General features: G+C 35.1%; 1 protein-coding gene across 5 annotated transcripts in view; it reads right to left on the reverse strand.

Annotated features, from left to right (window-relative positions):
- The window catches only part of SNX29 (sorting nexin 29), a 157,570-nt gene that overhangs the window by 114,490 nt on the left and 21,841 nt on the right, over window positions 1-21,239 (reverse strand). For all 5 annotated transcript variants that reach the window (XM_067306486.1, XM_067306490.1, XM_067306487.1 and 2 more), the window contains 6 exons: window positions 19,974-20,349; window positions 19,198-19,316; window positions 14,134-14,212; window positions 13,504-13,586; window positions 4,334-4,397; window positions 2,913-3,041 (listed from right to left, as the gene is read on the reverse strand). In XM_067306486.1, coding sequence (XP_067162587.1) covers window positions 2,913-3,041; window positions 4,334-4,397; window positions 13,504-13,586; window positions 14,134-14,212; window positions 19,198-19,316; window positions 19,974-20,349 — 850 coding nt within the window. The remainder of the gene's footprint in view (window positions 1-2,912; window positions 3,042-4,333; window positions 4,398-13,503; window positions 13,587-14,133; window positions 14,213-19,197; window positions 19,317-19,973; window positions 20,350-21,239) is intronic.

The raw sequence follows: 21,239 nt of genomic DNA on the forward strand, positions 1-21,239 counted from the left end.
CAAAAATTAGATTTGTTTCTAGTCCCACCAAAGAATATTAAAGTGAGCTCAAATAACAGAAAATGAATTTTGCATTGCATTTACAAATGGTTCCAACATAAGGCATTTGTAGAAACCCAGTTTCAGAAATTTTGCACATGAAAGGATAACAGTTAGACAGAAACCTTCTCTCTTAAATACTGGAGGTAATTAAGTACAGATACACTACTGTCAGGAAAACAACTGATAAAGCTAAGAGACTCTCCACTAATTTTTAACATGATGGTAAAATAATAGAATTATACTTTCTTTTCCATTGGTAAGTTATTCTTTGCATTTGTAAGAGAGTTGTCTGATTTTAAAAAACTAATGGTATTGACTTTTATGGCACTAGATACGGAACAGATGAGTTTGTTCCCATCCGAAATCTATGCCTAATGAATTCACCGAAAATTCAAGAATAACCCTGTTTTATATTACAATGCAAAAACTTGCTTCCTAAACAAATCACAACACTACCTTAATTTTGAAATGGTTCAAAGACACAGTGCCATAGGAGTACTGAAAGCTGGATTTTTCACCATTCAAAGAAAATTAAGCTCCTAATTTGGGGGAAGGGGAAAGTCTTGGGATCCTTCTTTCACACATTGCCTATTATCCACAAAATCAGCATTATACACGGTTAAAAAACAAAACAAAACAAAACACTGAAAAGCATCCCAGAAGCTTTCCCACATTCATGCCGCCAAGGGAAGAGAGGCATGCTTGATCCTTTCAGCTTTCTTTCACTCTACTTCCTCTTGCTTTTGTATTTTTTTTACTTAGTAGCCATATGACTTAACCCTTATAGAAGGAAGCAACCAAGAAGACAGTATCACTTAACTGACCCACTATCAATATCCTACCATCTGCCTAAAGTACTTGGTCACCTAGTAACAGGGAGAATCTCCACCTAGACTGCCGCTTGAAGATTCCCAAGCCTTTCACCTCAGTGAGCAGTACTGGCTAATATTCAAACAAAACAAAGACAGTATATACCCTTTCAAGTGCTGATCTGTTTTCTTTGCAAAAAAATCAGATTTAAGCAATGATACCTACAAACAACATGAAACTTCTTATAATATGGAAAAAATTCACGTTCTGAAGATGGATACAACCAAACTTGCCAGTCACATTGCACAAGCCAGTTGTGTAAGGCTTTACAAATAATATGATGGAAACAAAAACATTTTTACCTATATAATTTTTGCTCTATCTGTACAGCTACACTGTATGCTCTAAAACTACACCATTTGCTAAAGCAGCAAGACTCATTCTGTGACTTTCAAAAAAGCTCAGATAACTGCAATCCAACTTCAAAATGAAGGAGTCAACAGCAGATCCAGGACATCTCTTGGGCTTCCTCCCAAGATCAGAACATCATACCCACAACATATTCACACTTCCTGTAGCCTGTAGCTATTTATGATCTATAAAAATCAAGAAAGTTATAGAATAGGATAATACATCCCTCATTTAATACTTTAAATAAGTTGTTTACTTCTAGTTTATTTTGTTAATACTGAAAAATGATGAGGAAGACTAAATCATAGGTCTCTTCATGAAGTTTCATTGTGTTATTATTATTTTTTTTTTAAAGTCTTCAATATTTCTAAAATGATGGCAAAACATAAATTTACATACTATTTGGAATCTAAAAGTTCTAGGGAGTCCTTACATATTTCTTGTTTATCAGGTACACCTGTGATTAATTTTTTTTTAATCTGTTGGCTTCTGAAATTAGCAGGACTGCCAGGAAATCTATACAAACTGGAAAAGCATTCTAGATCTTGTTAAAGCTTAAAGCACACTAGATGTTCATCCTTGTTCCAAATTATTCATTACGACATAGAGATTTTATTGGAAACAAAATAAAACAATGAAAGACAAAACAAGAAGTCTAACATGCATGTAGGCACGTATATCTAATACCAAACGTAACAGAAATCCTATGATAGCATAACGTTGACAGGATGAATTAGCAAGATAAAACAATTTTGGATTTAGGAGTTGTGGTTACCTTTATTATACACACAAGATTTGATGGAAAAAAGTAATAAATATAATTTGTTGAAAGGAAAGACTCCTGAGTTCCCTGGCCATCTCATATTCCTCCCTTTTGAAACTGATATCAGTAAAGGGAATACCTGAAAGATTTAAAATTTAATGCAAAAATTCCTTTAAACAACTTTTTTCCCCTATTAAATCATCTCAGAACTGAGGTTTGGGAAACACTGTCTGCAGACAGAGCTAGGTACTTTAATAACATTAAGAATATTGTATATCCAAAAGGATCAAAAAAAAGTCCCAAAAATCTAGGACCCTGGTATTGTAATTTGCTTCAAATTGGGAAGACACCTCTACTGATAATCTCTCATAAATCAATTAAAAAAAAAAAGGAGGGGAAAGGTTAAAACTGGACAAAATGGAGATGCATGAAGAGAGAAAAGTCTCCTTCTTACTTTTACCCCACACACATAAGTATTTTTTTCTAGTCTCATTACCTAATTGCCACTATTTTTATTGCTTATATTGCTTAGTCTTCGTCTAATTACTTTTTAAAATTAAACTTCATGTTGTCATAACTTCTGCTGACGATTCTTTCCTCTGGAGCTGTGATTTTACTAAAATTTTAACTTTCAATTATTGTTAACACTTAACAAACAAAAAAAATACAAAGCCACTAAACTTGTCAGTCATTCAAAAATCTTCCAGAAGTTAAGCCTAAATCCAAGCAGAAGTCAATAAAATTTTTAAACCTAAATCACTTAAGGGCTCCTGAAAACTACTTGAAAATTATTTTTTGTCTTGTACGCAGAAGGTTTTTTGTTTGTTTGTTTAATTTCCCCTCTTCCACTGCTGTTACTTTTTATGACTGTTTCTGTGTCTCTTACCTGGCCAAGGCTTGGACTTTTGTGGCATGTCGCTCTTCCTGTTCTGCTACTTTCCTTCTCCAACTGTCCATTTCCTGCCTAAGTACTGCAGAATGCTCCATCTCGCCATCAAGCAAGTTCCTCAGAGATCTGGAAAAGGCAGCAGCATCTGTTAAGACACTGCAAATGCTACCCAGTAATCGCAAAATAGTTTGCCTACATTATACTATTAATGTCATCCTAAAATTTCATTATTCAATGTAATAAATGCACCTGATTTGATTATATAAAGATATGAAAAGCTACAAGGAAAAAGGACCCATTCAAAAACAGCTTTAAGTGAAATAGTGAATACTAATAATTTGTATTACAATCTCATCAACATGCCCAGAACACAACCAATTATGTTATCTGCTGTACCAGCACGCAACAGAAAATTACTACTATGGAAAATAGCTTATAATCTGGTTTCACTGCTTCAGTTCAAATGACAGAAATTTTCTTACATTTCAAGAATAATCTATAAGCAATATGTTTATTAGCCGGAGCAGGAGACAAGCTTTCAGTAGAGACTCTGTCTCTACTAAAAGCACTGTCATAGACCTCTGTATAGAACCTTCGATGAGCTAGCAAAGGTCAGCATGACATGTAACCGTAACACCCAAAGCAACCTGTTCCTTCTGCCAAACAAAAAAAGCTGAATGGGGCTAAAACACGCAATTATGGGAGCTGGGAGGTAGGAGGCAGGAAAACAGCATCAGTTGGTAGTTTAACATTAAAAAAATTTTTTTTCAAAAATGAAAGTCTCCATGAAAAACATAAAATATTAAAAAGCCCTATTTAAGGTTAGTACATGTCTTAAACAGATTTATGTTTTCATTCTTCTAATCATGTGTCCCAATTAGACTAAATAAACACTAAGTAGGTTTGTTAGCATTTTAAATAGATGACTGTATACACCATTATGTTGCCCCAAATGAACATAAAAGCATTCACAAATGATAGCCACTTTCAGTGTAATATGTCAAGCTGATTTTTAGTGTACCTACACCATTTCTGCACCAGAAGAGGAAGAAAGGAAACCTTCTGAACATTTGCACAAAGACAAACTTGTATTCATTTGGACAGCTGTCTTAAGACTCTTTTGGCTAACAGTTTTGGTTTTGAAAAAACAATGACTGGCAGAAGATCCCAAGGACAAACAGTTATATGTGATTTAAACGCAAAGGAAAAAGCGGTCTGCAAACATTACTCTTCAGTACCTACAGCTGAATATTGAAGTATTAAGCTTAACTTTCACAGAAAAATAATACAGACATCAAAAATATCATTATCACAGCTTTTCACAAAGGAGAGCTCGTATTAGAGAAGTTAAATGACAACAGATTGTCGAAATTATACAGTGCCTCTCCTCAAAAAAAAAAAAAAAAAAAAAAAGTTACCTATTCTGTTCTTCCAGTTCATCCTTTCTATTCATCATGGCCACAATAGCCTGTCGAAGTTCATCTAAAGAGAAGGGACAAAAAAAAATTGAGTTTCTGTGAGCATTTTTGCTTGTTTCAGATCTAAGTCATGTACACAGTGACACTAATTCAGCAACACACTTAAAATGATGCAAACATCACTTCCTATTCAGCAAAGCACCTAAAAATACTCATAATGTGACTAATTTAAGCGATGTTTCAACAGCGGTATTTATCTCATGGTACAACAATGGTATTAGTATCAGTAGTACTGATCAAATCAAATTAGTTTGCATCTGGCTTTAATAAAAATGCTGACAAGTTTGCCTATAACTGCAGCTGCTTGGGGTTTTTTTTGGTTTTTGGTTTTTTGTTTGTTTCTTTTTTTTTTTTTTTTTAAATCACAGCCCCATGATACATCTTAGGGTACAAAGCATCTCTTCAGCATAAGGATATTAACAAAATACACTAACTCATTTACCTCCTTCAACTTGCTCATCATCCTAGCTATAAATTCTGACACAAGAAATATAATTATTACAGTGAGATCAGAGTACAGATGAAGACATTGCCTTTTCACGGAATTTCTTTTCTTGCTTAGTCTAATATCTTAAAGACAAAGAGATTTCTGTAGTTTAACTCAACGAGAATATTCTCAAGACAATAAAAGGAGACACACATAACTGTCAGTAACTCTAAATCTATCACTTAGGCAGCCTCTCAGAGTAGAATTTACATTGCTACTCAGAAACGCTAAGCTAGAGGAAATATATTTCTTCAGCACTCCAATAAAAGTGGTGAATCTAAAAACCATTCACACAACACTTCTAGTTATACTGTACTGCACAAGAAAAAAAAAACTTTATTAAATGTGTATATAAAACAGCTTTCACATTACATATAAGTGAATAAATATCCAGATGTAATTAAAGCATTACATTCACAATGAAAAAAATTTAACTACCAACTTTTGGCAGAGAAGTCAAAAAAAAAATTTTTTTTTCCATTTCCAACACTGAAGTGCTTCTACAACTCATTTTCAAAACTGACTTAAATAATCCTGTGTTTTTTCAGAAAAAATAACCCAGTCTGGAAAGTGAAAATATCTGCTGGGAACAGAATGTTAAAAAAATAAAAATAAATAAAATAAAAAAACCCAAACCACACTACAGGCTACAGTTCTCTCTTACTACTGTTGAATACAAGGACTGAGGACCACAGCAAAACAGTATATTGATATCAATACAGTAATAATTAAAATTGCTACCTTTTACAATCATGCTTTACCCTAGGAAAAAAGATGTATTGAAGCATCCAAGCTAGAGTTCTTTTTATCTGACATAGTAACAAGTGTAAACCAAACCTTGTTACTTCCTACAAATATCTTCATAAAATCCTTTTGTCATTATATCAAGAACGAAAAAAGAATCATGAGAGAATTTTAATGATCTTGTAAGAAATACAACCTTCAGTTGCACTGCCACCTGATTTTCAACAAAGATTTTCAGTAGCAGCAGGGCTCAAGTGAGGGGATGAGTTAAGGACCATCCATCTTCACGTAAGTCACCACATCCCTTGTCTTCTTTAGGGTTAGTTTTTACAATGATACCAGGGTAGCTCAGTACTATAAAGTGTCAGCTCAAAGCTCTGCCTCACCTAGAGTCCTGCTGCTATTACAAAGCTTTTACCACATATCTGTACAGCTGTACTATTACTACTCACTATAATTTTACAGAAAAATACAAAGCCTTAATGGTTTAATTTGAATTTTTGACTTTTAATTTTGACTTCCAGATCTTGCATGAATATATGAAATCCAGGAGATCTTTCAAGATTTGTATGACCTCTAGCAAACATCAGGATGTGTTCTAAACTAGAATCTTTTTGAAATCTTTATTAATAATTTCACCAAAGTTCATCAATAATTTTACAAGAGCAGGGACAGTTACATTAAAACATCCCTCCCAAAAGTTAAATGAAATGGTGCTATGTTTATAGCTATAATAAAACTGCCAACTCTTTTCTGCAAGTATTCAAAGCAGATGTCAGCAAATTTTTCATGCTTTTACTGAATCTAAACTAACAAAATTGGTTTCACTTAATTTATTCAAGCAAAGCTGCTAAACAACTTTTTTCTCTCTACATTCAGTTCACCAGTTAAATTATATCCTTCTTTATATTCTTTACAGTTATAGATGATTTTGCCATTTCAAAAAGGTTAGGTTTCTATTATGGACCAGATGATGTCCGCCAACCTCTAGTAGTGGATAAAATTAAGAAGTTCAATGTATCCATCTGTATGGATACCACAATTCAAGTCAGGCATTGTTAATCTCCTGGTACGTTCCCTCTTGTTCTGAAGGGTTCTCACATCACTTCAAATCCGCCGATCCTATTTGCTTTTGTTAAAGATTTTTTTTCAAACTATTTCTGATTCTTTGGTCTTGGAGAAAGCAGACAATTATTCTTCTACCCATTCCACATTACAGCGTGAGAACTAATAGACATTAGCAAGAAACATTTCAGTAGGTCATTAGAGGGATTTTGCACTCCATTAATTCAACACAGAAAGAATAATTATTCTTCTACAGCAATTGAGCATCTTTATAAGGGTTCTCCACAAAGCAATCCAAAAGAATCCAAATCTTGCAGGAAAGCCAAAAGGGAAGTTTGGGTGTATTAAATACTAACTTAAAAATACCCCCAAACTTTCTGGAGGCTCCTGCTTTCTCCTGCCATAGTATTAACCACACTTTTGGTTATGAATGTAGCTACTTTATGTGGCTACTTTAATCTGTCTTCCTAAGACTCTCAGCAAAAGGGACATTTCAGCCTGCCCCCCCATCATTCCTACCACCTGCCTTGTGCTGGAATGAGGGTTTACACAAGCACACAAAGTGTCCTCATTTTGAAGTGGATCAGTTCCTGTTAGATTTTTTTCTGCTGGGTTACTTTTAAGAAAAACACTGGTGCTCACACAAGGCACATAACAGAAAGCAGTCAGGGCAGAACAGAACACCTTTTTAATCATTAAAGGTGAGGAAAAATGGACAGAACCGCCTTTTTGGTAATAGAGTTAAAATTGCATTAGAGTGACCAGGTAACCATTGCAATTTAAGTAGCAATTGTAGAAAAAATTAAAACAGAAAGATTCCATATGACAAAATATGCTTTGCTCAATTATTTTGATGGCTATTTTTCAAAAGATAGTTTATAATAGCTTCTATTTACTGGTATTTTGGTGGGGGGGGAATACACTATACATTCTGAGACTTAAGTATTATATTCAGCTATTAAATCTCAAACTTGGTAATTATGAAACTCAACACACCATTAGTAGTCTTTTCATCATGATGAGACACTGCCACTTTGTGGGTGTTTGGAAAGAAGTCTCCCAGCCCCATCCCACCGTGGAAAACTGGTGGATTCTAACAGTCCTCAAACAAGTAATACTTAGTGTTGTGACAATAGCCCAGAGTCTGCCAGCCTATTTGTGAAATAAAAATATGTTCAAGGGATTAGGAAAATATAATAATCCAAGAATCATTCAAACCTTGTACAAGTGTACAACAGGTAAAAAACATACTTAATAAGCTTTTGGTACAATAACACTTTATAATAAATTAAAGATCTTTAACTATCAGCCCAGAGAAGAGAAGACTGAGGAGGAATCTTATCAATGTGTTTAAATATCTGAAGAGAGGGTGTAAATAGGATGGGGCCAGACTCTGTTCAGTGGTGCCCAGTGACAGGACAAGAGGCAATGGGCACAAACTGAAACACAGAAAGGTCCGTCTGAACATAAGGAAAAACTTCCTTACTGTGAGGGTGACTGAGCACTGGAACAGGTTGCCCGGAGAGGTTATGGAGTCTTCATCCCTGGAGATACTTAAAAGCCATCTCGACATGGTCCTGGGCAACCTGCTCTAGGCGACCCTACTGGAGCAGGGGCATTGGACTAGATGATCTCCATGGGTCCCTTCCAACCTCAACCATTCTGTGATTCTGTGAACTATACTGAGGAATTCAGAATCCTCCTCAAGAAAGCCTCAGGCCAATGGCATTTTGAATATTTCAAGAGCGTCATTAAAATATGATAATGCTGCAGTCAGAGTGAGTTGCTATTATTTCTCTGACTCTGAATAAATTAAAGCCACTGCTACTCAAACAAGTTACTGCAAGTCTGGCTCTGCACTATCACTGGGGTGACTTCTCTACAATAACTGATTGTATGCACAGTCTGTTTAAACATGTACTGGTTTACTACCATTTAATTGACAGTTAAGCTATTATAAATTGTCTCCAGTTTTCCAATTGTACCAGCCTATTCAAATTGTAACCTTAGCTTGCCTAATAACTTAATCTTCTTTCCCTTATTCCACCCAGAATCTTCTTCATGAACAGATAGTTGAAATCCCATCTTCTCTCACTTCCCTCTCCAACATACACATAAGCAGAGCATGAAAGCAAGTTTCTGTCAAAGACCATGGATTGCACAAAAAGAGAAGAAAAAAGTCTTTTGGAATAAAAGACATAAAGCTTTTTATTTACATTTGCCTCATTTTTTCTGAAAGTTATGGACTTGACAATACTGTAGATACACAGCAATACTTAAACTGCAAATCTCATTATCATACATATAGGAACAAAATTCAATGTTTAATTTAGGATCACAAAAGCAAACACACTCATACTCGGTATTTCTTACAAAAAGGCTGGTAATTTAGTTCAGCTACTGATAGTGAAGGTGCAGAAGGAAGCATCAACACAGACAACTAACACGGGCTAAGAACCGAGGGTTCCAAGAAGCCTGTACAGCTGGTGCTTCCTCCAGTACCAATACTGATTCATTGCTATACATATCTTATTTCTTCCTTAAGTAATGAATATTAAGCGGCAGTACTCTCTGTCAATTACTCAAAAAAATTATACTGTTTAATCAACACTTCTTTAACCTCTCCATCTACAGTAAATATAAAGGAATTAAACATTTATTTGTGGTATATAAAATTAAAATAAAGTTACTATGCAAAAAAATTGAGAAACAGTAAGAGATACACCACTATTACTAAGATGCAGCATTTTATATCAACTTCATCTAAAATTTAAGTAATAATCAGAGCTTCAAAAAGACAGATAGTAAGAGTTCAAAATGTTTAAGATTTCACAAGGTACCTTAACAGAAATTTTTGCAACAACTCCTTAAGAAAGGGACTCCCATGTACAAATCAGTCATTCCAAACCGGATCTTTCTTCAGTGGTAAAAATGATAACATAAAACTCAAAGAGCTCATTAACTTTTTAAACTTTTCAGATTAAATCTCTTTCTAAAACACCAACAACTGACTTCCATTGCTGAAATTAATCTATAGTGTCTAACAACTAGTAAAGCTAATACAGGTATCTGCTTTAAAATGTTTTTAATTCACTTGTACCTAATTCACTTGCATAATTCACATGCATAACAAAGAAATTGCTTGCTTCTGAACAGCTTTTATATGATCTCATTCAGAGTATGAAATTGAAAGAAAAAAAAATGACGTGCCTTGATACAAACATCAATTTGCTACCAATCTCCAGAAAAGTCAGAAGTTTCACAACTCTTGTGTTGTTTAGCCAAAGGCTGGATAGTATGATTTGCAGTCATCTGTTACGAAGAATGAGCTGCAAGTGAAACCATCTCTCAGTATACACAAGATCATGCAGCTCTCCTCTGTGATCCTGCAGATGGAATATTGCGGTGGAGTGGGGTAGCAGTCTACCAGAATGATTTCTTTATTATTATTATTATTATTTTCCTGAGTGCAGATTTACACAGATATTTTTGAGACAAATAAAACATCCGACAGATTTGTTGCATCTAAATCAGAAGTCTGACCTTTAAGGACATGCTCTCAAAGCCACCTGACTAACATTGGCTATTAAGGCCTTAGTGCTCCAATATCATGTAAATACTATCCTGTCATGCCACTATTAATAGGACAGATTTTAGTAGAGAACAATATGCTATCGGCCTTCCATTGTATAGAACAGAGTCCTGACAAAAGAAAAAATTCATAAAATGAATTGCAGCTTTTCTCTCAGTGTCAAAATTAATACATCCTCTTTCCTCAGCTGTACTTTCAGAGAAGTCATAAGAACTTAGCATCTTTCAGACCTCCACCCTTCTGACCAGTGGCAACCAAGTTACACAACAGATCAGAAGCTAATTAGAGGAAGACAGAAAGAGAACACATACGTGCCATTTTCTTACACAGCCAGGATAAAAATATAGTACTACATCTTCATTATTGTGTAAGATTTTTTTAAAGATCACGAAAAATCATAGGCTTTCCCAAGAATATATGAAAAAGACTATGGAATGAATAATGTACAATGCTACAACCTTTGCTAACCTTTGTGGTTAAGACCAAATTTTAAAACTAAGGAAAATTATAATGGAAAAACTAAGTTCCCAGATATTTACAAAAAATAGTACAATAATCAAAGATCCTTGTAAAGAAAACACAAGCAGTGCCCTTCTAAAATTAAAGTTTTGGAATTTACTTCATATTTTTCTAGAGCAAAAAGAAAAATGGGAAGACTTGTGCTGGAATGAGAACTTTTCTGGGTGTAAAACAAGGCAGAAAATATAATCTTCCAACGACAGTAACTGGAGCAGACATGATGTTTGTGATTCAAGTATGACAAGATAAATACAATTTAAAAAAAAATGAAGAACAACATGATGGAACAGGAATACGAATATAAAACTTGTGACAAACAATCCTTTATTAAATTGGTTATCAGATATAACTGTTTTTTAGTATAAAAGTAGTGTAAGCTTTCAAACAATGTGTAACATACAGAGAGAAACTAACCCTACAGATTACGATTTCTCTTGAATGATACAGTATATATATATATATATTTTTTAAAGATGTATCTGCTAACTTTACAGATGCAAGGGTCATATATTCAGGAAAACTATTGCAGATGGCAGAAATTTACATGACAGGGGTTGTCATAACATCATTTTTGAGCCTGCATGTCAAGAGGACTGAGAAAAGGTTAGTGTTATACTATCAAATTGAAAAGGAAGCAGGAAAAGAACAGGTTCAAAAAATTCATTTCAGGCTTTATCATCAGAAGCAAGAAGCAGAGAAATCCATAATCACTGGAGACCTCACAGCTTTTATCACTGCACTATTCTATTCCATTTTTCTTGCCTGATGTTTTAAAATTAGTTGCTATGCAACCAAGCTACAAGCCTCACCATTTAATAACTCTTCCACTAATTGCAACAGAGCAAAGGAGCTTCAGTGCCTGGCTTTGTCATAGCACTGAATTCTCCCTGTACGGAGAACCTATGACCAATAACAATCCCCCCCCCCCAAACATTTTTATTGAATGTTTCTGGCCTCATCTGTTCTAAAAGTATTAACATATAAAGCATAACCAAGCAATTTTGATTGCAATGACAATTAAAATATTTACTAATAGCTCTACTGGCTTCACAGATTATTTTGACATGCTTCACCCCCTCTAACCTGCCCACCACAAATATCTTGACTGGAATGGGAAACTAATGGCAGTGTGTATGCTTCTGTTGATCCTGACTTTTGTTTCATTTGGAAATTGCTAAGCATCAAGCACTGAAAATCTAAAGATTTACTTTCTATTTTACAGCTGCCTTAACTACACATCGGCACTATCTGAGCAACCGAAAAAGACCAATTGCGGCCCCTGCTGGTACCTAATACTCCTCTGAACCTATGAGTACCGCCAAAAGAGTTTAGGAGCAATAAATTCAGGAAGTTTCCTATTAGAATTCCATTACTGAAAAAATAAAATTTAAATATAACTGAAGGATTACATTATAGCAATAACATGAACAGAGAATACGCAGTGACCAAAAATCACAACTTTCAACAATAACTGCATCTAGACTTTTAACTATGTCACTTACTTTAAAACGTCTCAAGCTAGTTTTCCACTTTATAAAGCATTTTTCAGCTTTGTAAAGCTCACTCAGCAGATCAATGCCAGAGATGAAACAGAATCCAACGAAAATGCATGGCATTTTCTACCTCTTTTAACATATATAAATGCTGATATAATTTGATGATACATGACAGTGTAATAATTAATTTAATAAGACCAGAAATCACAGGGTATCTCATAACCTTGCCAGTGAACCATGAGATTAAAGTACCATACTGTTCATTCATTTGGATCATTTCATAAATCAACTTCACAAATGAACCTTGGCTGTATCATTTCTGTCTTCCTAAATGTTATCATTTAGAATTTATTAATACACACACACAAAAAAAGTACACACACCAAAAAAAGCCCCCACACGCACAACACACACCACCACCCCAGAGTTTTGGGCTAAAGCCATATCCATCAGCTCAGTTACAAAACTTTATGTAGGGTCAGGCAAATAAAAGCATACTGGCTTACATATTTAAATAGCTAGTCAGTTTAGGAATAAAGTCTTCATCCTCCAAGCTTATGTGAAGATAAAGGATTAAAAATGAGACAAATATACTGCCCATACCTCTACTAATCTCATTCCCACAACAAAAGCTATTTTATCCCTTCCAACTCCATTCTTAACACAGCTGAACATAACACTGTCCTCCACCTTACCCCTAAGTAACGGTTTTGTTTATGAAAGCCCATATTTATGTTTGGAACACTTTTTCCAGTATCAAAAGCACAGACTGAGTGTACATACAATGAGTTTTGGTTCGGTGTTTTTTTTCTTCCTAGGCATTAAGAAAGAGGAAAAATAATAAGGATCACACCAGAACCTACCGTTAGCATTTTCACAGCTTGCAGGGGTTTGAAGATGTTAATCAAAATTAAATCATTACTGTTCATTTAACTGCTAAAGCCACATATAGCATAAGAGTATCTCTAGCAGTTCTATGGAAAAAAAGGCTAATGTCTATCACCTGGGATCTGCCAATTAAAAAAAATTTTAGAGCAGTCATTTCTAATGGTAGCCAGAATATCAGAAATGAAGTGTTGTATGCTTGTCTAAACAGATCTTATTGGATAAATTAAATTAAAAGGATAAATTAAAAGTTATAGGACTTGAAAAAGCTAATTCTGAAAAGTATACTCCATCAATCTAAATACATCAAGAACGTACTTACTAATTGTCATGGATTCTGGCACAGTGGCTGAAGGCAACATACTGCTTAAATTGTTCACTTGAGCAGGAGGACTGACTTCCCTTCTAGTTAAAGGGGGAAAATATCATCAGTAAATGAAAAAAAAAAAAATCCTGAATCCAAAAGTTTAAGCAAGCATTGCAGAAACTGGAACAGAAGTGTCACTATCTATTCAAAACATGTAGTTACACACAGAAAACAACCCATATTCAACCAACTTAAACTTAATTATCCTTTAATGTATTTGTTGTGAGTCTGATCTAAGGATATACATAAAAAGATTCAAATCAACAAGCCATGGGGAGAGTATGATAAAAAACAACATAAAATCTATTTTCAAAACCTAGAGGCTATGTCTGCATATTATTTGACATGACTGCTTGACTCCATTAAGATAATTAGGAAAAGTTCAATATACAAGAAAACTATATAAAAGGGGAAGTGTAGGCTTTGTATTCGTCCTTCCAAACACTTGTAAGATTAGCCTGATTAACAGCTTGTTTTCCCGTACTGAGCATACGTGTTGTGTATGTGATAGGCAACAATAACAAGCTGGTAGCTATAGGGTGAAGGGGTTTTGTTTCCTTTTAAGAAAACATATTTGACATGTACCTGTAAGGAAGATCAGATCTTCTTTGAACCAGTTCTACTGCAAGAACACTTTCATGCCCCTCTCCATTCTCCAAGTTATCTAAAGTAGAATGCATAGCATAAACTTTCTTTAGTTAACAGTATTTTAAAAGAAGAAATCCAAAAGAGAAACAGAAGCAAGACAGTTACATTCGCAACTATATACACTCATCTTTACTATCAGTTTTAAACATTTTGAATTCTTTCTCCAAAACTGAGTTTATATACTGATATTTTACACCAATAACAACTTTACAGAGCTGTGAAGAGACCTCTTATTGAAGTTCTTTTTGCAAGACCCAGGAGTTTAATAAAAACATGACAATTGTAACTCATTACAAATCTATTTGCCACTTGCAGGGAGAGAATTTGTAGTTAGTCCCCAGTTGAACCCTGGCAAAGGCACTAGTCCCTTACGCATTCCCAGTGGAGCATGATGGCTTTTCCCGGCTCCTTACACCTGTGTACCAAATATAAAAAAATCAGATAGATTATGAGATACTTTTCAAAGAAAGCATGGATAATATGCACCCATACACAGATCCACAGCCCACAGGAGCAAAATATACACACAGGGCCTGTCATGATACTAGCTCAGGTGAAAGGAAGTGAACAAAAACCCTTCTGTAACTGTAACAAGAAAAAACAAAAAAACACATTTAAACACACTTACTGATGTTTTCTGCATGTCATTATGTAAGACCTAAAGTCACTATAAAACAATCATAAAAGCATGTGCTAAAATAACGCAAAGTTTAAAAAGCAGGAAATCTAGAAGAAAAAGTTGATGGGAATTACAGTCACGTAAGGATGATCACGGAGGGGAAAGTTTGTTTTGCAAGCCATAGAGCTGTAGAGTTTACTGAAGCTCAGCTCCTAACTGCATACTACATTTTTCTTCCAGGCAACTGAATTTTTACTCAGGCTTTCTCATCTCCAGGTACATGGAGATATGATATGTCCTGACACATCCCTGAAGCACTGCAACAGACTAGAACCGAAAATGCTCATATTGGCATACAACACTCTATATTGCAATCTATTTCAATGTATATGTCTTGTCATTTATCTGTATAAACCAAAACAATAGGTTAAATTATATGCTTTACAAGAGCACATTAAGTATGTTATTATGACACTGTTGTTGCTAAAATGATCAACTTTTCAGTTATTGGGCTGAACTGCCCTCAGAAAAAGCCCACATTCCCTCTTACATCATTCATCTAGCAAAAGTGTATCTTCCAAAGTCAAGCACACAGCTGCTTAAGGCAGCTTTCAATCTCATTAAATTATTATGTCTAGGGAGAGGGCAACCGTACCTGTGTGTATCATTGTCCCTATGGGTCGCTATTGCCATTTGGGTTGCATGACAGTTATTAGTGAAAACTGCCTGCAACTGATCTCCATCAGTCCAGGACTGTTCAGAAGAGCATGGAAAGTTGAAACCAGGAAACCAGGTAGCAGAATCAGTGGTGTTGTTTATTAACACTGTTGAAGACAATTCCTTTCACCAGCACAATACCATGGTGTTCTGGGTTGCATGTTGGGCCATAGGGGTTACCACAAAGACAAGACGACAGAAAGAGCTGAAAAGATCTGTACAGCATGCCAGAACAGGCCCAGCATTGCTCATCTCTAGTACCTGAGCACTGTCTTCAAAACAGGTCTGAGATGAAGCAATGTTACACCAGGTAGGACAATAACAGAGTAGAAGGCAATAATCCTGATGGTACATGGAAACATAACTGAACATCATTGAATTGTGAACAGCACAGAACTGATGCACAAAACTCTGCAGTTGAGTAGCAGATGGCTAAGTTAGAGTGCTCTGAGCATATAAGCACATGAGCCCCATCACGGGACAGGTATTGTATTGAGAATGTTATTAACCATTTTACCTTTGCAATGTTTTCTAAGTGTATATGAAAGGTCATTCTCACGTGGTACCTCAATGAGTTGATTCAGATATGGCCTACTTCAAGTTCTGCCTATTTTGATTCATATTTCACTCACAGTTCAAGTATCACTTAACTGAAAAGTCCTCTTTACTGTTCAGGCTGCACTCAATTAAAACACTATCTGCAGCAGTAATTAGCCAGGCTGGCAATGCTATTAGTCAAGACATCCTGCTGAAAATAACTCAGCTTAAGACCTGAAGCACATATAATCTACATAGGTAAGCTTTCATGAATGAATGAAAGCACAGACTGGATAATTAAAGTTCTACCAAAAGCTACCTGGAAGTCAACAGAACCATGATGCTACTGTGTAGATCTACTTGGTACTCCAGTGTTATACACTCCAAACTCAAAAGTGCAGCAGAACTAGAACAGATACAATGAAGGGCAACCAGAACTAACAGAACAGAGAGAGCTTTCAGACAAGGAGTGAACAAGGAGGCTAAGACTCTTCAGTTTGGAAGAGTCAATGGTGTTTGAGATACAAACTGCTGATGGCATGAAATAGATAAACAGTGCATTATTATTCTTTACTTTTTCTCCCTGTAACACAAGAACTGGAGAACAACCACTGAAATTATCAGAAGGCAACAGATTTTTTTTTTTTTTTAATCCAAAAGCTTAAGTAAATTATCACAGCATACTGTGGAGCTAGAGTCAGTTTAAAAGGTGATTAGCTGCGATGTTACATCCACTTCCACATACTGAAAAACCAAATGATCTAAAGCAAAAAGAAGTCCCTGAATGGCTAGAAGCCAGCAGGGTATACTAAGAAAAGGATCATTCAGTATATATCCTGTTTATTGTATTCTTTATCTAAGTGTCTATTACTGGACTAAACAGTACTTTTATTTTTAAAACTCTTAAATAAGCCTGTACACCTGGAACTAGAAATCAGTATACACCTGTGCATTAACTTAGAAAGAACTGAACTATTACAGTAATAGATGTGTAGTGATAAATATTCTAACCACTGTCATACACATAGCAACTTGCAATCTCATACTGCCTGTTCTACGTATCCATTTTTTACAGATAAGTCAGATTACCAGCAAGGACAAACATCCAGTACCTGTTTCAGATCTTTGCCTTGTTAAAACCAGAAAAAGGGCCATATACTACGAACAAAAACTCTTTGCCATCTCCTTCACAAAAGTAAGTCTGTGTGACATTTATTGCTGGCTTCTCTGGTAATCCCTTTCCAGGACAGAATCTTAACTTGGTCTCCTGACTTTTGATTCCAGCTATAGACTGATCCCTCCTGATCCCATGCTTGTATTGTGACATCTGAGTGGCTATTAACTCCCTAATTCAACTGCAGGCTCTCCATTTTTTCCCTTCAATATAAACAGGAACATGTGCTTGTCTTCCAGGTTTTCAATCTGTAGTAGCCCGTGAATATTTATAATTCTATGGTCTATTTCTAATGGTGTCTGTATAAACTCCTATAAGAGAACAAGTTCATACGCACTATGCCACAAACTACATAATGCTTTCTAAATACATCCCTTTCTAAATTGGATAATGTGGGAGGACAAGGAAAAAAAAAATAAAAGCCACTTCTTATTTTTCTGAAATACTGGCATTTCTTCATATATACAATATACAAAAATACAGCAGAGGGCAGTATAACATTACTGTATGATTCATGTTATTCTTATCACCTTAATTATGGAATTTTAAAAAGTGAATCCCATTTTTTCACAGCCCTTCAATTAATGGTCCATTGAAACTCTTGGAATGTTTACTGTACAACCAAAAATCAGAAAATATTTTTACCATTAAAACAAATTATTTGAATGTTGCTGAGATTTTTAAGTGGTCACTGAAATAAGAACACCTATCTAAGGTTTTATATAAGCAGGGCTTTATAAACAACTAGAAAAATACTAACTCTCTGCTCCAGATTTTATTGCTCCTGCTCTTATGTCTTTGATTTCAACAATTTAACGGACAATAATAATAGTAAGTTTTAGCAGGGTCTTCCAGTTTATTTCCCCAAATACATCCAGTTAACCCTGCCTCAAGAGCTAAGCAAACCTTTTTCAAAGCCAATTTTTTGTAAGAATTTTTTGTTTTTAATACCAGTACTGATAATGGAGAAACACTAAATAAAAATTAACAAACACCTTTCAATATTCAGCTAAAGCTGGTAGACACCAAACCTAGTACATTAAAATCCACACTACGCTAAGCTAAATCTCTGTTAGCTTGTTATACCAAGCAGACGTACTGGGGGTTAGGGTAACTATGCCATCCATATATTTTATGCAACAAGAAGAAAACAGCACTCATATCTAACATCAATGTACAAGAAAGTTCCACAGCTGCTTTTTACATACAGGAAAGCCAGTATCATCTCTGCCTTTCTCAAGACCAATCACTATCAGTTCCTTTCGCTTTTCTTTGTGGATCCTGTTTTCCTACCTCTGATCCTTCTCACTGCTTTCTTCAATAACTTCTCCAATTGGTCCACGTCATCCTTGAAGTGCAGTACCCAAAACAGCATGCAGTATTGCAGCTGAGGCCTCATCAGAGCCAAATGAGCATAATCTTACAAGTGACACTTTCATTTAGGCATCTCAGTACAAAGTGTGCTTCTACTGCTGAAGCACAGCATTGCTGACTCACTACCAGCTTGTGACCCACTCTAATTCTCATATCCTTTTCTGAACAAGTATTTCCTAGCCAATCACTCCTCATCTTGTATTTAAGCAAATAATGGCTTCTATTGAACTGCATCCAATATTTGATAGTTTCTCCAATCTGCCAAAATTAATTTTAAATCAAATCTCTAACACACTTGCAGCTTCTTCCAACTTAATGGTGTCTACAAATTGGATTCAAAACTCTACTCTGACATTGATAAATCCTCTTCAAGTAGATAGCTTAAAGATGAGCTAAGTGCAAGACTACTCAAATGGAGAACTTTAATCCAGGGCCAGAATTAATTTTATTAAAATCCCCAGCCTAGTCCCAACGGCGCAATACCTCCTATATTCTTACAATCCTGTATTTCTTAGCATTGTCTCATGCTAGAAATTCTGTTACAAAACTTGCTGAAATCAGGTAGAATTACAATACCTACCAGTTTGTGAGTAAGAGCCAACAGCACTGACAGGAAACAGAACATCTGAGTCATCATTCAGGACCTGTAGAGGAGTCCAACTGCATATCTGAGAATTGCATGCACTTTTTTCATGAGGCCTAGAGTTAAAGAAGAAAAAAAGAAGCTATTTTTATAGTCAACATTAATTTTTGCAACACTTTCATTTCTTTCAGGCATACTGCTGCAAGAAAAAAAGAACCCTGCATTTCAGTCTCCCTGCCAGTTTCTTGGTTCAGACATCACAAATTCACAGGATATCAGACTATCGCAAAGCAGACAAGAAGCAGTGCTTTCCTCTTCCCCCCTACTCTGCAAAGGGATCTCAGTCAGAGATGAAGAGGGGATATCAGTATCTAAAGTTACTCTTTTTCTCTTAATTTTATGAGTTTGTCTTGTTTAATTACATACTCTGATACTAGTAGGCTTCCTCTGTTTAAGAGATGTTGTTTTACTGTGAAGCCAAAATCTAGCTGATATCATACTAAGAAAACTTCAGTTAAGTCAGAATTAGCCTGGCTTTATCATTCAACACTTGCAGCAATTGAGAACTTCACGAAGAACAAACTTGAAATCTCAAAATTCTGATTTTCAGCAGAACTTAGAAACAAACTACCACCACCACACTGGTCCAGATGCTTCAGGGATTTTTGTTAGCTAAATGAACTTGCCAGTACCCATGAAGTACAAAAAGGCAGCATGGGGGGAGGGGGCATGAAAAAAATTGTATTACTGGCTCCTTCACTAAAATTACATACTTTTCAGAAGCTTCAACTTCATCTTCTGTGCCTTTATTTCCTGATGTTTTTCCATACAGCTCATCTTCATTTTCATCTATATCTTCATCATCAATGCTCTTCACATCTAGTTTCTGGTATTCACATTCTCCATTCATAAACACTGAATTGCTTTTCCACAAATGGTTACTTTCATTCCCGTTCATTTTTTTTCCAAGATTGCTTTCAGATGAGGGTAACACAAAAACTGAAGATATGTCTGAATTCTCCTCTGAACTTTCTCCTGTGACCAGAGTCTTTATGGCATCCCCGAAGTTTTGCTCATCTTCCTCTTCATCAAATGAGATAATATTTGTCACTCTCTTCTTCTTTTTTCGATCTTTTTTTGATTTTAAATCTGGTAGCAACAGAAAGGTGTGCATATTTTAAAAAAAGATAAACAACGTAATACACTTAATTTTTTTCCTTAAAAGAACTTAAGTTCTAAAAGAAAAAGAGTTGATACTTATAGAGCAATAAAAAGTGAACAGTTACGATTTTCAGACATTGATTAGATAAAACTGTTAATGCATTGCTGAAAAAACATCTGAAATATGAAAATAGTGAATAGCAGAGGTTTTTTTTTAATCATGGCTTATTGAAAGTTTATTGAGTTGTTTTAGATCAGAAAATTCTGGGGACATTTTAGAACAAATATCTCAAGTCTGAGTAATTATTTGAGTAAAAAGGGGTTAAAACATCAAAAAGAATAACAGAAGGTAAGATGGGAAACAAAAGGAAAGACACTTAAATCCACAAGGCATTTTATCATCTTTTCATACACACGAACTTTTAAATCTTTAACACTTATTTTATATGCCTTACATAATTCAGATTTTGAAAAGATATTTTGGAGGTGCATTTATGATAGTATTTTATTGGAAAGGGAAAAAAAGATCAACAATCTTATAAAACAAAATTTTTAAAAGGTTAGCCTTCCAGCCACCCTATCCTATGGACTATGGCTACTGTTTATTGAAGAATATGCCTACACAACAAAGGCAACATGAAACATTTCTGGAAATAAATAAATACTTGCAAGCAACTAGAGGTAGTTTTGTTTATATTCTGGAAAGAGAATAGTCAGTTTTCAGAAAAAAAAACAAAACAAAACTCGCTTACTTCCTCTGCTAATTAATTCTTAGTCTTGAAATACAATGAAATCCTTTCCAATTACAGTACATCTATCCTGTGACAGTAGTTATTTTTAAATAATAACCCCTTCTCACCAGTTCTAATGTGTATATG

This window comes from Apteryx mantelli, chromosome 16 (assembly GCF_036417845.1).
Source record: "Apteryx mantelli isolate bAptMan1 chromosome 16, bAptMan1.hap1, whole genome shotgun sequence".
Lineage (NCBI taxonomy): Eukaryota > Metazoa > Chordata > Aves > Apterygiformes > Apterygidae > Apteryx > Apteryx mantelli.